General features: G+C 43.9%; 1 protein-coding gene across 1 annotated transcript; it reads right to left on the bottom strand.

Moving 5' to 3' along the window:
- Window positions 1-15,911: 15,911 nt before the first annotated feature.
- On the bottom strand, window positions 15,912-18,785 carry LOC144769226 (uncharacterized). The gene has a single exon (XM_078653268.1). It carries the CDS (start codon window positions 18,783-18,785, stop codon window positions 15,912-15,914), a length of 2,874 nt encoding a protein of 957 aa, XP_078509394.1.
- Window positions 18,786-19,666: the final 881 nt, after the last annotated feature.

The raw sequence follows: 19,666 nt of genomic DNA, 5'->3' as shown, positions 1-19,666 counted from the left end.
ATGGGGACTGATAGCCTGATATTGGGTCCTGTTCTGGGGGGAGGGTTGAGGATGTTACATGGGAAGTTGAGAATTGGGGATGCAGCAGTTTCGGTGTGGGCAGGCGCGACATGAAGAAGGGGAAATTGAGGGACAATCACAATGGGGACGTTACCTGACTTAAAGTGTATTACATGGAACGTACGTGGACTACAAACCATGTCCAGACGCCATGAGGGGCATGCGTATTTGGTGCGACGTGGGATCCAGATAGCGCTGCTTCAGGAGACCCATCTTACCAAAGCGGACTGTACTGCCTTACAGCGGCGATGGCGAGGTCAGGTGTTTGGTACGACCTACTCTGCGTTTGCCAGAGGAGTCTTAGTATGGGTGAGAGCGGGGGTCCCTTTCCAGGCCACGAATCATGTTGTTGACCCAGAAGGTAGATACGTAGCGGTAGAAGGGAAATTGTATGGACGAGATGTAGTGCTCTGTAGTGTTTATGCCCCAAATACTGATCAGGCCCGCTTTCTAGATAGAATATCAGGGACACTAGCACACTATCTGGCTGGTCCAGTGATACTGGGAGGGGATTTCAATTCAATCACAGATGTAACATTAGATAGATCGCATCCACCACTGGTTGATTCCCTGGTCCGCAGGCTTGCTGTGCAGAGGTCAGATTGGCAAGAAAGGTGGGAATTCACTGACATATGGCGAGGGCACCACCCCGGTGACAGGGACTATTCCTTCTTTTTGCACTCCATGAACTACATGTTAGAATTGACACCATCTTATGCAGCCACTCGATAGCTTCCCAGGCAACTCACTCTGAATACTTAGCTAGGACCATTTCCGATCACAATCCCCAACTGGTGTCCCTTAAATGGCAACGTATGAGGGCCGCGGTCCCCACTTGGTGATTGCGCCCGGAATTCCTTGAAGATCAGGTTTTTTGCGCAGAAATTCAGGAGGGCATTGAACACTACTTCGCTGAGAATCGAGGAACAGCATCTACCAGAGCAGTAGAATGGGATGCATTTAAGGTATTGGTGAGAGGGCTGTGCATTAGTAAGTACTCAGGTGAAAGGACAGTGGTACTAGCGGATGTAAAAAAGGCAGAGGAGACACTGAGGGAAATAGAGAAGCAGAGACCGGAACAACCGGCGCTGCAAACGCAGCTACTGGAGGCTAAGGAACTAGTGGCTGCGGAAACGGAAAGATTGAGGAGCTATGATTATAAACAATATGCAGCGAAGGTTCATGCTGAAGGGGATAGGGTGGGCACACTTCTAGCGAGTCTAGCGAGCCCGGTTCCAAGAGGTTGCCCAATTATGAGCGTGAGTACAGCCACGGGGGAGATGGTCTATTCCCAAACTGCAGTGCTCTCGCGCTTCTTGGATTATTACACAACCTTATACCAAAGTAATCTGGAGGCCGCAGAGTCAGAGATAGAGGGCTATTTAGCGGGGATTCAGCTCCCACAATTGGATGAGGAGAGCGCTAAGACACTGGGTCAAAACATAACATTGACTGAGATTAGGACCGCGATCAAACAGATGGCCCGGAACAAGACGCCGGGGGTGGATGGTCTGCCCATAGAAGTTTATGCGAAATATGTAGACATTTTGGCACCCCACTTGCTGGAGATCTATACAGAGGCTGCGGAGCAGGGTCACCTGCCCGGGTCGATGCGAGAAGCATTGGTTGTTCCCCTTTAAAGCCTGGGAGAGAGAAGAATGATGTAACCTCCTATAGACCGCTGTCCATGTTGACAGTGGACTATAAAATCCTGAGCCATATATTGGCTACCAGACTGCTGCCGCATATGACCGCATTGGTCAATGAGGATCAAGCTGGGTTTATCCCGAACAGGAATACCTCAACTAATATCCGTCGACTGCTACGGGTGCTGGGGAGCGACCTAGGGACGGCACAGATGCCAGCTGTGTTATCAATAGACATAGAAAAGGCTTTCGATAGCCTGGAATGAGAGTACCTCCATAAGGTGTTGGAGAAGTTCGGCTTAGGCGCTCAATTTGGGCGCTGGACGAAAGTACTATACTCCTCAGCGACTGCCAGGGTGCGACTGGGATCAGTGATATCTTCCGATTATCCTGTACGGAGAGGGATGAGGCAGGGGTGTTCACTTTCCCCCCTGTTGTTCGCTTTGGCGATTGAACCTCTGGCGGCCCAGGCTAGGACGGGGATGGAATATAGAGGTCTTGAGTGCTGTGGGACTCCGCAATACATATCGCTATATGTGGACGAACTGTTGTTGTTCTTAGAGAACACGGGAGTAGCATTGCAGGGGGCGATGGGTGTGTTGTCGAGATTTGAAAAATTATCGGGCCTTAGGGTTAATTGGAGTAAAACGTACCTCTTCCCGATACGAGCGGATACGCCCCACCCGCAGCTAGCTGGAGACATTATCTGGATACGTTCATGTTTCACCTATCTGGGAGTCTGTATCTACCATGGAGTTGACGACATGTTGGAGGGGAATATAGGACGCTGTATAAGAGCCCTGAGGGGCTGTGTGGCATTCTGGGCAACTCTTCCCCTTTCAGTAGTGGAGAGAGTGGCACTGCTCAAAATGGTGGCTTTGCCTCAGCTGCTCTACTATTTCCGCACGCTACCGATATGGATCCCTCAGCGGATATTTCGGGAACTAAGAACACTAACCACGGAATTTTTATGGGGGCACGGAAGGCGACGGGTAGGGCTAACAACGCTGATGAGGCCTAAAACGGAGGGAGGAATGGCAGATCCTAATTTTGAACTTTACTATTTAGCAGCAAAACTGCAGATCCTTACGCAAAATGTCACGGTAGAGTTTAGGGGCCCTGACCTGGCCCGAGGGGTGGGGATACAGAGGCATGTCCTCTCGTATATAATCATGCAACAAAAGCTTGACGTACGGGATTTAACACTAGAGGAGAGGACCCTGTGATTATGCTGGAATAGAAGCCAAAGGAGAGCAGGGGTAGCACACCCATACGCACCAGAGATTCCTCTGGGAATGTTAACAGCGTTGCCACATGGAGGGGACTGGTCCTCGCTCATGGACTGGGAAGAGTTGGGACTTCAGATGATAGGAGACCTCTATACTGATGGCGAGTTATTACCATTCCGGGCGTTGCAAGACCAATTTGGCCTTCCTGATGGGAGTTTCCTATTGCATGTGGCTATAACAACGGCGATACGGAAACACTGGAAGACTGGGCAGACGGAACCACTGACCACCATGGCTTGCCAGTATGTCGTAATGGCAGCAGGAACATTCAAAGTGGTCACTTGCCTGCATTCTCGAATGTTAAGCGAGGGCTTAGAACCACTGACAGCACTGAAACTAAAATGGGAGGCGGGTGTGGGACGGCCCATACCGGACACAACATGGGGCCATATTCTGAGGAGGACATGGAAAGGGAGTAGGAATGCTAGGTTCCAGCAGGTGCACTTTTTCATAGTACATAGAGCATACCTCACCCCAGGGAAGATCCGGAAGTATTTCCACGCACAAGATGCGGCGTGCCCTAGATGCTTGATGCCTTATGTGGAACTAGCTCATATGATGTGGGATTGTCCGAAGCTGGGGCAGTACTGGTCTGAGGTGGGGGCGCTTCTTAATGAAGTTACCGACAGGCAGGTGGAGTATGACATGGCGACGTGCCTGTTGCTCTGGTTTCCTCACACGACTAAAACAAAAATTACTAGCAAGTTCATTGATTTAGGCTTAATCCTAGCCCAGAGGGAAATAACATGGCACTGGAAGTCGAGGGAACGTCCATCCAGGAGGAGATGGACGGCTGAATTATATAAATGGGCCCGCAGTGAGAGCACTGTCAGACTTAGGCAGGCCACCCGTACAGCACATGAAAAGAGTTTAGAGATGGCACGGGCATGGGAGGCGTTAGTGCAAGCGCTAAGGAACTCTCAAACAGAAGTTGAAGACTAGGGAGGGAGAGTACTGAATTGAGTTCCATGGGATGCAGCTGAAGATGAGTATTGACCCATTAGGTTTCTTCTGACTATTGTACTGTATGCTTGAACTATGCCCACACCAACAGCAACGGGGGGAGGGTTATTTGTGGGGTTAGTTGGGGGTTCTAATGAAGACATGTGGGATGACTGAATGTATAGTGTGTCCTATGTTGACCCTTGTGCTAATTACCCAATAAAATATGTTTAAAAAAAAAATTTGAGTGCTACTGGGTTCCTCCCTGTGCTGTGGCCCCTCCGTCCCATTGGGCAATGACAGTAGTGGGTTGGCGCTATGCCACACTATGCTGTTTTGTCTAACAAATACATGTACAAATATATATTCTAGGGTACGTGCACAGTTTAGTGAATCTGTCTGGGGGCAAACTAGCTGATCCCACTAAGCACACTGTACTACATGCATTCTCTGTGAGGAAAGGGGACTTTGATGCACATGCGCACTATGCGTGAGCACTAACAAGAGAGTTGCAATGGCTTCAAGGTTGGTACACAAAGATCAATATCAACCAGGTATTCAGCTGCTAGAAATGCTAGAAACTACTGCAGAACTGTTCATGTGAGGTTAGAGGCAGAGTCCCGGAGCAGAGAATGGGCGACTCATGACACTAAAGAGTGTGGGGAGGAAATTGAGATTCTGTTCACTGGTGTCACCAGAGACGTCATCTCCATTAAAGCAGAGGAGCGTCACCCCACTAACTAAAATACCCCTAGAGATGAAAAATAAAATGGCAATAAAATTAAATTATAATAATTTTATTTTTCATCAACCCATCCCGAAACCAGTGTCAAGTCGGGGCGGGGCCTGCTGCGTGGCTGCAGCAACGAGGAATGGTGGGATGCCTGTGCACTAGTATAAAGCCTACATGTCTCTTTGGCTGGCTGTCTTGTGACGACCAGCCAAACATGCACACTTTAAACCTCTCAGCGTAGCTGTCTTAGACAGATGGGTTGTGAGCAAGTCTTAGACAGTTGGGTTGGTGGCAAGCACAGGCCTCTCTGGAGCGTGGAGTGCTCCTGGTTAACAGCATGAGAGCAGCACCAGGTTTAGTTATTGCAAAAACCCACCGAAATTAATTTCACACTGCAGTATTCTAGTTTCCATCCACGCAGCTTAAGGGACAACCTACCCTTTGAGCAATTTCTTCGGATTCAGCGGAATTGCTCAAAGAGGGAGGACTTCTTTTGAGAGTCAGACACCACTATTTCTTGCCTACTGGATAGATGGTATCCTAAACATCTTCTCAGTAGGGCACGTACAAGAGCTTTTTACTCTCATCAGGACATTCTGTTATCCCATCAGAGCAAAGAGCCGCCATCACAACTAATAGTTGTTAGTCAATTTACACCTGCTAGCAACCGACTAGAAAAGCTGGTGTTATCTAACTGAAATATTTTGAAATCTGTGGAACCTGACTTGACTATACCAATGTTCAATTTTAAGCGGGGTAGGAACCGCAAAGAAAACTTAGTGAAATCATCACACCGCTGTGCACTGGCATTGAGTAACCAGATACCCCAGTGCTCCGACCTGCCCACTATTCAGGGACACTTCAAATGTGAGACATGCAGCGTTTGGGATTTGACCTGAGTCACTAAAGTATTCCAGCATCTGAATGTAATTTTACTTTGATATCCCACACTAACTGTAATTCTATAAATGTCATTTATGCCATTTTGAGTCCCTGTGGCAAGGTCTACATTGGTTTGATGACCCAACGAATCTGCTGCAGGATTTTAAAATTTTTGAGTCGTATACGCTGTGCCATTATAATTGCACTCCTAGTGGAACATCATCAACAAATGGGCCTTTTGGGACAAACATTCCCCAAACTTTGACACTTTTTGAGGGCTGTTGGATTGATCTATTCAATTACGCTAATACTAGTTTGAACATAATTGACGAGACAATACAGATGCTGTCTACTGTTTTATTTTCTGTGTTGGGCATGAATATTCTAATCCTTTTTCCATGTGAATTCCACAATAAGGTTTTCTATAGAGATATTCTCTGTTCTTCACTATACTCTATTGTTGAAGGCTTTCTGTAAATATACTTATCTTATTTTGGTGTCCGAATTGTGGCTGTTTGATTCTCTATATTGTGTTTATTGATTGTTTTTTTATTTAGATTAGGTTTCTCAGTCTATTCAGATATATAACAGTTTGAAGCTTCGACAACAGGGGAGGCTCTTCATTGAGCCCTATGATTATTATACCTTTCTTTGGTCTTCAGATTTTTGTGTTAGCTGGTGAGTTCTTCCCGGCTTTAACAATGTTTTCCCCATGCAATATCTATAGTTGTGCCATATTCATCATGATTAATTATTGACCGTGTCAGTTGTTTGAGGTCTTTAGCAAGGATTAAGCCAATATGCCTTCCTTGGCCATTTGTCAAGATAATATGGCTCCCGGGCAATGGCCGCTGCTTTTTGGGCTCAAGCACCTACCCTGTGATGGCGTTACAGGGATGTATGACGTTACAACGCAGGCTATTACAACGTCTGCCTTTACAACACGGTTTTTACATCGCATACCATTACAACGCATAGCGCTTTTGGGTGCTGGATAGTGAATAGTTTAATTTACTATTCCAACTCCAGTCCCCGTGGACACTAGGGAAGGTGTTGGATAGTAAATTAAACTTATTCCCTATCCTAGAGCGCCCCCCAGCGCAATGTGTTGTAATAGTTTACGTTGTAATGACCGCGTTGTAATGGTAGTGCGTTGTAAAAGTTTTGTTGTAAGTGATGTTTACCCGTTACAGTGTGATATCCCCCGCATACTGGTATGCACCATCCCGACGCCACTTGACAGCGGGCCAAGACACATACAACATAAATTATTCATCTCATTTTAACGAATTGGGATCTAGTCTGCATTTTGGTCCTTCCATGGTATGTTTTGACTCCTATGTTTATTGTACTATTTTGCTTGTGTCTTATTTTGCTTCCTTTTTATTTGGCCCTTGTTCGGAGGTACTGCGTAGCCTACAGTCATCTGTAGTTTGATTCCAATTAGTTAATTAGGTTTATTGATTCACAGCCAGCATTGCTTAAATAGCGCAGACTGATTAACAAGCCGCTTTGACCCTTTGATTTGTGGCTAACTTGAATGTGGTGTGACCAGTAATTTGTGTTTTCCAAATATGGAGTTTAATTTAAATTCTGTGTATTGCTTGTTATACTTGCTTTAGTGCAGTATTTAGATTTGTGATATACTGCTTTCTTTATAGGACCCATGTAGTTTGGACATTCCTTGTCAGTTTGGCTTGGGGTGGATGGTGCTACCCTCTACCATAATTTAACTGCTTCTGCACATTTGTTGCACATTCTATGACCTTCCAGTAAGTCGGACACATGAAAGGATGTTGTATGGTCATCTCTTACCGACAGTGGATTCACATGAACACAGTACGTTTTTTTAATCACAAAGGTACATGGACAGTGGATTCATGTCTCGGTTATTGGTGCAGTGGCGATTCAATTTCGGAATAGTTCGCTAGTCTCGCTGGCTTCACCAGTAAGTTGCTATTTTGGATCATCTTTTCTTTCTCAGATGCACCTTGGTTACTCTACAAATGGAATTCCTTTCTTAAATTGACGAAGCATGTCCTGCTTGGATCAGCTTCCGGTCTATTTGTATCTTGAGCCATCCAGATTGTTGTACTCGCTTTGAAGGGTGTTATCCCCTTCCTATCTTGCAAATAATGACTGATTGTTTGATTTTGATTATGTTTGACTTTGGGCTACACTCATTTAATACCATTTGATACAGTACATGCTTTTCGTGCTTTTCTAGTACAGCCAAAAAGCATGATAAACCGGACTTGCTGGGTATGTGCTCAATTTACAATTATTTAAGAAAAGCTGTCTACACTGCAATACAGGCTTAGACTGGAACTGGGCTTAATCTTAGTGGAAGCATTTGTAGCTGTGCTACTCACAGTAAGAAAGAAAGGATGAAAAATAAATATAAGAGGTGATGCAAAAGAAGTACAGAAAAAATACCCTGCTTACTGAATTACACAAGACTGATACACAAAGGAGGGAGGATCCAGCAAGAACCCAGAGGTACACAAGAATGTAACATGCCTAGAATACTAATAACCTTCAACGCTAAACAAAATGAGGTGAGTAAAATCATAAAGAGACCCTCTCAATTGTAAAAAGGTATTTTCCAAACCACTAATAATATTCAGGAAAGTAAAATGTATGAAACATCAGTTATTGGTAAATTAATTCACTGCCTCAAAATTGAATTAGTTTCCTTACACCATAGGTTTTAAAGGTTTTAGCAAATGCTTGGCATGTAAATTCAGGTAGGATTGTAAGGAATTATATGTCCCTAACCAATGTAAATTTAGGAAAATTAAGAAACACCTGATATGTAGAACAGACCCTGTAGTGTACATGCGTAGCTGCCCGTGCCAGAAAAAATGCATAGGTAGCGCCCAGGAGCCCAGGAGCCCAGGAGGGAGGGGTGCTCGACTGTGAGAGCTGCCAATTCTCTTTACGGTTGTCAGCCACGACCTCCATTTCAGGCCTCTTAGTGTACCGCCCTCCGGGGTCTGTAGGCAATTTTGCCAGCTCACTGATGGAAACCGTCACGCTTCTGGCATCATCGACGGCCAATTTTGTGGCACTTGGTGATTTTAACCTCCATTTTGATGACGCTGCGGACACACTGGCTGTCGACCTGCTAGGTGATCTGAGAGCCTTCGACATGAGCCTAATTAATTCAGGGGCCACGCACTGTAAGGGCCACTTACTGGATCCAATCTTTTCAAATATGGACAGGATTGAAGCCTTGGCTCCTTTAGCTGTACCGTGGTCGGACCACTTCTTGGTTCCTTTTATCTGGCAGTCCGATGCATTGGGTGCAACAATTCCTAGGACCTACCTGGTTGACAGGGCTTGGTCCAGGTTACCAGTAGAGCGCTGGATCACTAATTTAGATGATACTTGCCCGCGCCCGGTGCTGGATCCACTTATTGCTGATATAAACTTGGAAAATTGGCTAAACAGGTCCTTAGATGTGATTCTTCCCAAAAAGAAAATGCCAATGAGGGAGAAAAGAGTGGGATCAGCCCCTTGGTATTCCCAAATGTTGAGAACTCTCAGGAAAGGATGCAAAAGGCTAGAGAGGATCTGGAGAAAGGATTGGGGGGAGGCAACCCGGAATGAGTATCGTACGGCAATGAGAGGATATAAAGCCGCTCTCCGGGACGCCAAAGCCAAGTTCTACGAGGAGAGGATTGGCAATCCTGCTAACTCCTCTAGAGAGTCGTTCAAAATCTTTAGGGACCTTTTGAAAACTCCGGAACCGCCAGTGAGTCATGAGAGCCCCCAAAAGAAATGTACGGAACTGGCTAACTACTTTCACATGAAAGTAGGAAACATCGTAAGTTCCCTACCACCAGTCTAGGAATTAGATATAGGCGAACAGCGAGCTGATGTGCAGATTAAGCTCGACGCTTTTAGCTTAGTGACCTCTGATGAAGTCCTCAAGGTCTTTGGGGCTATGAAAAGTGGCTCACCGAGAGATCCTGTTCCTATGAAATACCTTAAGCAGATAACAACTACTATCGTGCAACCAGTAACAGATCTTATCAATGCATCTTTTGCGCAGGGATTGGTTCCACCAAGTTGGAAAAAAGCGGTCGTAAAGGCCCTTCTGAAAAAGCCCGGTCTAGATCCATTGGACCTGGCTAATTTCAGACCGATTTCCTTGCTACCTGGGTTGGTTAGATTGCGGAGAAACTGGTGAACAGGCAATTGTCACACTTTCTTGAGTCTAATGGCATGCTGCGGAACTCCCAAACGGGATTCAGGCCGGGCCAAGGCACCGATACTGCCCTTCTGGCAGTCGTGGAAGAAGCCAGGAGCATTTTGGATTCAGGAGGATCAGTGGCAGTGATCCTCCTGGACCTTAGTGCGGCTTTTGACACCGTGAACCATCAGGTGTTGCTCCAACGACTGTCAGAGGTGGGCCTGACGGGAATAGCCTTAAAGTGGCTCGCGTCGTTTCTTCACCAACGAACCTACCAAGTCTGGGAAGGTAGTGCACAATCTGCCCCATTCCTCTTCAATGTGGTGTGCCTCAGGGCTCCTCCCTGAGCCCCACATTATTTAATGTCTATATGGCACCTTTAGAGGATGTGGTGGCTCCACTGGGTATCAAAATAATCAGCTATGCTGATGATACCCAGTTGGTAGTGGCCCTCTCCCAACTGAGGGACCACCCGGACCTTCTGCACTCCTGCCTGTCAAAGGTGTACACTTGGATGGGCAACTCAGCATTAAAATTGAATGGCTCCAAAACAGAGTTGATGTTGTTGGGACATTTGGGGCCTTCTTTGCCGCCATGTAGCTGGCCGAGTTGCCTGGGCGATTCCCCAAGCCCCAAAAAAGAGATCAAAAGTTTGGGTGTGTGGCTCGAACAAGATCTGTCTTTCCAGACCCATGCAAAGAAAACTGCAGGAGTCTGTTTCGCCTTGCTTCGATCAGCCCGCAAGATATTACCTCTTCTCCCGTCGACCTCCAGGAAACTTCTTATTCAGGGGCTGATCGTCTCGAGGTTAGACTACAGCAACGCTCTTTTCTTGGGCGCGCCGGCTTCAGCTGGTGCAGAACGCAGCAGCAAGGCTGCTGCTGAATGTTCCTAGGAGACAGTCAGCAAAACCAGCATTAAGAGCTTTGCATTGGCTCCCTGTACGGGAGAGGATAAAATTTAAATCCCTCTGTACAGCTCATAAGATCTTGAAAGGTAACGGTCCTCCCGCCCTGGAGAACATGGTGCTCCCCTACATGGCTACTAGAGCACTACGCTCTGACCACAAATTTCTGGTACAAGTGGCCAGAGTAAAAAGAGCCCGGACGGGCGGTAGAAGATTCTCAGTGAATGTGTCCAAGTTATGGAATGCATTGCCCTTGAATCTACGGACAGAGACCGATATGATTCAATTTCGAAAGTTGCTTAAGACCCACCTATTCCCTGGCTAACGTTGTCCTTTTAGCCCTCTGCCTCTGAGTCATGTACGAGCGCTGGGATGCCCGAGGGTAACTACGCGCTATATAAGATTCCAAATAATAATAGATTACAGCCACATTAACAAATATTGCAACATGTCAGATTCGCACGGACATTTGACAAAATATACACAGTGGAACGACACTTCCATTGATACCACAAGGGGGATGTCAATTAAATAACATTTTCAGTCTTATACCACGTTTGAGGAGAAGGGCTGACCGGGAGCTAGTTTTACGCAGGCTTGAGTCCAGATGTATTATTTTCTTAGAAACAAATTAACTAAAAGGGTTACATTTGGAAGAAGAAATATATATATATATATTTCATGGTGAGCAGAAATGTCAGTCTAACATTGAGTTATGAGTCGCTGACGACCCGGCATGCCGATTGAACACGCCACTGCCTTGAATACTCAACTAACGATATCCAAAAATACAAAGCTCTGCTGTATGCTCAATTTCTAGTTATTCGGAACCGCTCATCGTAAAGCTTTTCTCCACATACCAGAATAAAGATTTGATTCAATCAACTGGAGACTTTTTTCCACGTCTCGTGTTATCCACCTTGATTTGAAAATATCCCCTTTTGAAATTTCAGGGAGTCCTTTTGCAGCAATGAAATGTTCTGTCCTGATGATGGTCTACATGACAACTGCATACTAGACCGAAACGTTGACACCTCCATCATCTCCAAAAAACTTTGCTTTGTCACCAACATATGACCATTGTTTATTAATTAATTTTGGTTGTTTGTCATACTTACCAGGAGTTGATGTGTTAGCTGTGAACTGAAGAGTTTTTGTCCTTTTCACCTCTGTTCTCAGCTCTTGCTTGAATTCATTTCCATGTATTCGTCTCCCTGGATGTAAATCTGTTGTCCTATCACTGAATATATAAATGTTTCAGAAATATAACCTACTATCTCCGTTTGTTCTTTCTCTCAGTTTCCCTTCCTTTGATTGATTCAAGTCAATGATAATGTGGGATATTCTGTAGATACACTCGAGTGTGTTACATATGCACAACTCATAACTAATTTTAATTTTCTTCAAAAACAAGTCCCTTGTAGCATATAGTGACTTTAAATATCCTGTGCCCAAGCCTACAAGTGTTTATTGGGTTTCCCCTGCCTCTAACAAGTCTAACATTGAGGCTTTACTGCAAGAAGTAAATAGTTTTTTTAATATAATGTGACTTTCTGTTATTCATTTCTTTTAAGTAGCATCAATTGTATGGTTATTGCAGTTTTTTTGCAACGTAATGAATTATGAGATCATTATCAATAATAATAAAATATGTGGATCTCGATCATTAACTGTTAATAGGAAACTTGCACACTTGGGCATCATTGATGAGAACTACATTTTGAGAGGACAAATACATCCTGGAATGAATACATGATTGGGCCAATTGGACCGTTTCATTGTGCTCGTCCCTTTTGGGGGTTCATTGATTGGATTTTTAATCTTATTTTCTTGATTTATATGTATGTTGGGTTGCATTTGAGATGAGACTTATTATATGCAATTGTAGTCAATATTTAACAGATAGAAGTGAAATTGACATAATACACCCACTTACAGAAATGCGGGTAATTTTCTTGAAAGATGAAGGGACGTGGAACATAAATACCTGTATACAGTTTTGAAAAGGAAATGGAACAATTAACAAGTTTTAATGTGATTTAAATGCGATTTAATTTGTCATATAAACACACCATTATACATAATATGAGGAGATGTAGGGATAGTATCGTGCTTGCGAGTATTTCTATGATTTCTTTGAGCACATACGGTGATCACATGATGGTAGATTTTATATTCAAAAGAAAAACCATGGCTAACTACCCAGAACAAGGGTGTGCACGACTGAAACTCATAGGTGTCTGTCTTTTTGAGTTAGATAGATAGATAGATAGATAGATAGATAGATAGATAGATAGATAGATAGATAGATAGATAGATAGATAGATAGATAGATAGATAGATAGATAGATAGGAAAAAAACAGACTGCTCTTCTACTATGAGGCCCAAACTGATATTGATCATATCTGTGGATGCAGCAATTCCTTCTTACACATTTTTATTGAGAAAATAATCTCTTCAAACTTTTATAAATTTCTTACTCCTATGTAAATCCTGCTTTGCCACCATTATGTCTTATTCGAGTTATACACGTCACACACAAAAATAAATACATAAATAAGACAACACATATTTAAAGTTGCATAGTGCATTGCCAAAAATATATGTGCCTTTCTCTTAAATTTCAGTGAAGGATTTTAAGGGAAAGATGTGCATCATATCCAGGCAAGTATGAGTTATAATCCCAGATTTACCAATTCAGCACATACTGTGATAAATGAAAAATATTGTAATTGCCCCACATATGCCGAACTGGAAGCACTAATAAACAGCTTAAAAGAATAACTGATGTACAGGTGAACAGACGTAGGACTTTATTTGCAAATAAAGCTTCAGTGTATTAAAAATATGAAGGTTTGTGTCTTCAGGGCAATTCATTATTTAAATTCCCTGATAAACCTTTAGGGTATGAATCACAAAGTTCTTCCTTGAGATGCTATGACTTACGCCAGGAAATTCAGTCCAAAGTTAGGAACAAGTCACAGCTACTCACAATGGGGTTGGTTCACTACAGCATTCACAAATATGTAAAAGAGTACTACAGGAATACTGTTTTAGTATTCTTACATGCCTTTGTGAACTGGAACTGAAATGTCCAACTTCCTATTAGGAAAAGTAAAAAGAGGGCACATTTTTTTTATTTGTACTAATTGCATATGAATTTTCCTTGAACATTTTTGTTAGTTACCCATGTTAGATTTTTTGGGGCCATTTTATAAAACATTGCAGAGTACCCTGTGTGTGTGCTATATTTAGGGTCAGGTAGACCGTCATGTTTCGAACAACGATGCACCCACTGGCTTTGCCATCAGAAACTCTTCACTGACGGCCAAACAGTGTTAGGACCGTAGGTGCAGGTAGATCAGACCATCCACCCTATTTTGAGTGGATAGCATGAAGTACTTTATTTTCTCTTCAGGATTGCCAGGAAGCCCTGGTGGCCCTGCACTGAAATAACAGATAAACGACCCACCTCCCTGGGAAAAAACATCCTGTGTCAGGGTCATTTATTTTTTGTTTTTTGAAAATAAACTCTCAATTTGGGAGTTTGTTTTTGGAAAACAAAAAAGTTTGGTAATCAGCAGCCTTAAACATGGTGGCCTCTCACCAAACTTCCAGTGCCTCCTAAGAAACTGCCATGATGATGGCTCCTCTGAATGCACAGAGATATCCGCAGGGTCAGCAGTGACCTCTAAATATAGTGCCCGGATGTCCCACCAGGGTGGCAAAGGAAAGATCTCTGCCCTCTGATAGATGGCAGTCCGTCTACTAAAGTGTAAATCAGACCCCATGAACTGTCACAGACTATGAACTTTCATTGAACTGTATAAAAGACTTGAAGACATACATGACTGTTTTTGAAGTGTTCAAGACACTTGAAAAATATAAATGTTGTCATATTCGTAATAGAAAAAAAACATTCACACTACAGCATGTTACCATATAAACATTATTCAACTTACACAAAATGAATATTCCTGCTTCATACTGTGGTTGAAGCATAAACATGCTGAAAATATTTGACCATTTTACAACAAAAGAAATAGGTGATGCTCAAAGTATTGTACCAGGTTAGGAAGGTATTTCACTACTTTATGATGTGATTATGTGCGCATTTTGTCTGAGTAATTTCTATTTTTAAATCAAAAATGTTATATTGTGATGCACTTTAAGGATTATGTTAATGTAAACATGATTTTTGAGTATTGCTTTGGCTGCTGAACTATTTTTCAAATTAACTCTGGATAAAGCCCATCCTTTACTATATGTTCACCATATAAAAACATACATACCGAAAGCCTCTAATGAAACATCGAGCTATTTATAAAATGGGGACAACCAATATCAGCTTTTGAGAAGAAGCGATGCCACCAGGATTTTTTTTATAACAGAGAGGTGGGAGAAACCTGGAGATGTAGATATTTTCGTTAGTTATAAAGGGATAACCGGGATCAGCTATGAAGACCTTATCTTCAGTCAATGTGTGTTTCTATTAGAAGGAAATACTAAAATTCATAGGGCCAGATGTACGACCATTCTATTATGCGAGTCACAAATTACGACGTTTTGCGACTCGCAATTTGCAACTCGCAAAATGAATTATACAACAGTGTCTTAGACACTGTTTGAGATTCCTAATGTGGTCGCTAAAGATCTACCTCATTAATATTAATGAGGTAGGTCGCAATTTGTGACCCTTAGGAATCTCACATATCACACGGATGGTGGCCTGCTGGGGACTGCAGACCACCATATCTGTTTGCTTTTTTAAATAAAGCAACTTTTTTTTTCAAATGCAGCCCATTTGCCTTAAGGGAAAATGGAATGTGTTTAAAAGAAAAAAATTATACGTTTTATTTTTCATTTTTAAGGGCAGTTAGTGGTTTGTGAAGTTGACGGCTACCTCAAGTAGCATCTTGAAGTAGGAGGTAACTGCGATTGTTTCGCGACCACATTTGCAGTCACAAACAACTGAACATACCAGTGTGACTCGCTATAAGGAAGAGACGCCCTTGGAACGCCCCTTCCTAATAGTGCTTCGTAAACCCTATTTTGCGACGGTAATAGGTTACTTGCTCACAAAATTGGGTTTGTACGTACCACAACCCTTTTTAACAGTCGCAAAAGGGCCAATTTCCCATTTGCCACTGCTAAAACGGGTCGTACATCTGGCCCATAGTGTTCTAATATGTCCCACATAACACATGAATCATTTTATAATGGAACGTTCATTTTACCAGTGAGAAGTCTGTGTTAATCTTCATCAGGAATAGTCCCACGTAGAATCGGATTATCTTCTCCTCCATCATCTTTTGTTTTTAATGCCATGTTTACTTTTTGCCAGAATACAGGTATCTCCTCCTGCATCTTTGGCCAACAAAGGTAGGTCTTTTTCTTTACTAATTTTCTCATCCGGTGGTATGGGGAAAGCCTGCTGGTGGGTATCTCTTCAAGGAAAATCAGAATTAAGACATCCTTGCGTTCATCAAAGAGGCGAAAGCTGGCCACCTGCATCTCACTGGAGCACCACTCACTCTCCAAGTAATGTCGGCTGATGACACAGAGGGTCTTCCGACTGGCATAGATGTTCTCCACTATATTATCCAGAATTGGCTTCCCAGGCTCGAAGTCTCGGTGATGAAGGCACACCTTCCACTGGTTTCGCTCCTCAAGTGTCGGTAGAAGATCATTAATTACCCATTCTTCATCGTGCCTGTTGTATGACACAAATGCATCATATGTATATTTCGATCTAGTTTTTCTCTTGTGTTTCCTGTCATAGAGAGATGCAAGTAAAAAGTAGTAGGCGTAGGCCACATGCCACCTACACAAGTGATAGAGCATGCAGCAAGCCATCAACAATATTGTTCCCGCAGAGGTGCATGTGAAAAGAATTAACTCAAGGTTTACTGTACAAGAAGCATCATCAAAATTATAGAGTAACTTTTCCATATATCTTTCTGGGTATGCACAGGTGTAAGTATAAAAATGTAGCACCTGGGTTTTCCGATCATGGACTGACCAATTTAGGAAGTCTTGGTTATCACAGCTGCACGTGAAGGGATTCTGACCAATATCCAGAAACAACAGTGATGGTAGAGCATTTGGAAGCGAGAGCTTAACACTTTGCAACTGATTCCCTGTTGCTCTAAGCAAAATGAGTCGAGAAAGTTTTGCCTCGATGACTGCATCCAGGGTCTTCAGCCCAAGTTGCTGGATGTGCAGTTCGGTCAGGTTGGGAACAGCCTCGAACACTGCCTGGTTAATGGAGGTCAGCGGGTTGTTGCTGATGTCTAGCTCTTTAAGATCAGGTGTGTATTGAAAAATTCCTGGATCCAAGTAGTTTACAGCTAAGTTACCTGCGTGGAGTTTTTGTACTGCCACTAACCCTTCGAAGAAATTAGCTGGTAAATTTTGGAGGCCCAAGTGACGCTGACTGTTGATAGCCAGTATCTGCAAACTCTTCAAGTGGAGAAAAGGGGGGTTTGCAATAGGTTTGGAGGAGTCATAAGAGATTACATTGCTAAAAAACTGAAGGTTTTTGAGGGAGACCAATCCATTAAAGATGTTCTTCTCCAACAGTGGGCTGGCAATGTTATTACTACAAAGAAGTAACGTTTCTAAATGCCCTAGACCATCAAAAGCCCCTAGTTCAATTGATTCTATCTGGTTGGCCGCCAAGTTGAGGGTTTGCAATGCAGAGAGATTTATGAAGGTGTGTTTCCTGATGGATGTAAGTTTATTCTTACTTATTTCAAGGTCTATTAGTTTCATTAAACTTGGAGAAAAAGGTTCTGCTATGTCTAAGAGGTGGTTAATCCCCAGTTGTAATTCTAACAAATTGCCAAGGGCCTGAAACTGGGAAGAACTCCAAATTTCTATCAATTTGTTGCTGCCAAGGTTAAGGTGTGTCAGGCTGCTGCTAGTCGCTGACTGATTCAAGAAAATGTCCTGGATTTTATTATAGCTGAGATCCAACCTTCGCAGAGATGGCAGATGTAAAATGTCATCGGCGACAGTAATGAGCTGATTATTTGCCAGGGACAGCACCTGCAACATATTTAGATGTCTAAAAGTCAGTTTGCTCACCTGTTTAAAATGGTTCATGGACAGGTCCAAATGTCTGAGAGCAGTGCAGTTTTCAAAGACATCTTTCTTCAGCCCGGTGAAGTTGTTGCCTTGCAATTGAAGATTTCTAAGGTTTGGTTGGAAAGAGCAGATTTTCTCCACAAGGTTGTCAGAATCTGTCAAGTTCAAATTGGCTAGCTGGATATTCTCCAGGGAAGAGCAAGAAAGACCTTGGATGTGATCAGACAACTCTGGAGGCTTCATGTAAACTCTGTTAAGAAATAAACTCTTCAGGCCTTTTAGAAAACAGGGGTCTTCTAAAAACCATGTGACGGATTGACCCATGCCAATAAATGATGAATCCAGAGCCTGGAGATTTTGCAGTACATTGCTGGTCACGTTAATGCCAGAGAGCGGATTTTTGGAGAAGTCGAGTTCTGTGAGGTTCATGAGGGTGACCCTCAAATCTTCAGTCAGGAAATTATGTAAACCATTGTCGCCAATGTGCATCTTCACCAAGGTCTTCAGCTCAAACACTGCATGCAATGAATCAAGAGTCTGTAGTTTGTTGGAGGCTAAGTTAATCACAGTCAACCTCTGGAGTTCCGCAAAGGCATCCTTTTCAATGGCGGTGATGTTGTTGTGGCTCAGCAGCAAAGTGGTGAGGTTGACCAACCCACTAAACATGCTGTCAGACAGGACAGTCAGTCTGTTAGCAGTGAGGTTCAATAGCTCCAGTCGACCTTGGCTGGAGAAGGTATGCCTCTCAATGGTGTGGATCTCATTTTGGGAAACATTCAGCACCCGCAGCTGGCTTAAGGTCTGGAAATCGCTCTGCTGCAAGGTGGAGATCTGGTTCTGGGAGGCATCCAGGCTGATCACCATACTGGGCAGCCAGGAGGGCCACGATGAAGGCATCTTCAACAATCCCACTTTGTAGCATAAAACCTTTGTGTTCTCGCCCCCAAGGCTGTGCACCACACAGTCCTTCAGGGAGTAGCAGGTGGCTCCCCAGGGAACCATGACCAGGACCACCAATGCCAAGTGTTGGGCAAGCATTGCGCGTTCTCTGCGAGGAATGGAGGACTTTGTCGGTGCCATGGAGATCTATTTAGGAACTGAGGTTTGCAAATCCAACAAACCCTGATACCAGAAGCAGGATTGTCATGTCACGTTCTATTTAAATAATTCAGGAAAAGTTTAGTGTCAAGGTTGGAGTTTGCCTGGACCCTTCTGTGCGGCAGCTGCAAGACACCAGCAGTGTGTGGTGGGGAAATGTCACGCCAGGGCACCTACAGGGTGAAGCATTCAGAACTCAAAAAATACTGCAGCTGTGGAGCACTGAGGACACCTCCACTCTGGAGAGTTTGGGACAAGACCAATGTGCAGCGTGGGTGTACTAATAAACAGTAGCTTTATTTTTCCTTTTGGGGGGCAGGAGCAGGTGTCGGACCAGAATGGCTTCTTCTTAAGGGCAGGCCACTCAGGAGGTGTGGTGTGGACTATCTCGGTGGTTCAGAGGCTAAAGCTGTACCATAAGCCGACCCCTGCCTCCGCGGGATGCGGTGTGCCATTAGTACAAGGGATGGAGGAAACATCTCGGCGAAATTCAGCACAGCAGTGCGGCATTTCCTGCATGCTTGGAGCTATTCTATGCGCGGGAGCATCTCATGTGTTCGGCGTCAGTGCCAACCAAGTGTGTATGTACCAACCTTGGCACTCTCCCTGGAGGATACGGACCCGGCCGCGGAAATTCCAAGTTTGGACAAGCTCTCCCGGGTGGCTTCAGGACTGCAGCAACGTCAGGTATCGGCACCTTTTCCGTAGACGAGAAAAAAATGTAGGGTGCGGCTCTGCTTGGCACCTCACAGCGAACCTCATCTGATCTTTTAGGTGGAAACAAAGGCAGTCTGTATGCGGCTGGACGTAACTTCACACTC

This window comes from Lissotriton helveticus, chromosome 7 (genome assembly GCF_964261635.1).
Source record: "Lissotriton helveticus chromosome 7, aLisHel1.1, whole genome shotgun sequence".
NCBI lineage: Eukaryota > Metazoa > Chordata > Amphibia > Caudata > Salamandridae > Lissotriton > Lissotriton helveticus.
The sequence above is the reverse complement of the archived record's forward strand: the minus strand, read 5'-3'. Positions and strand labels throughout refer to the sequence as shown.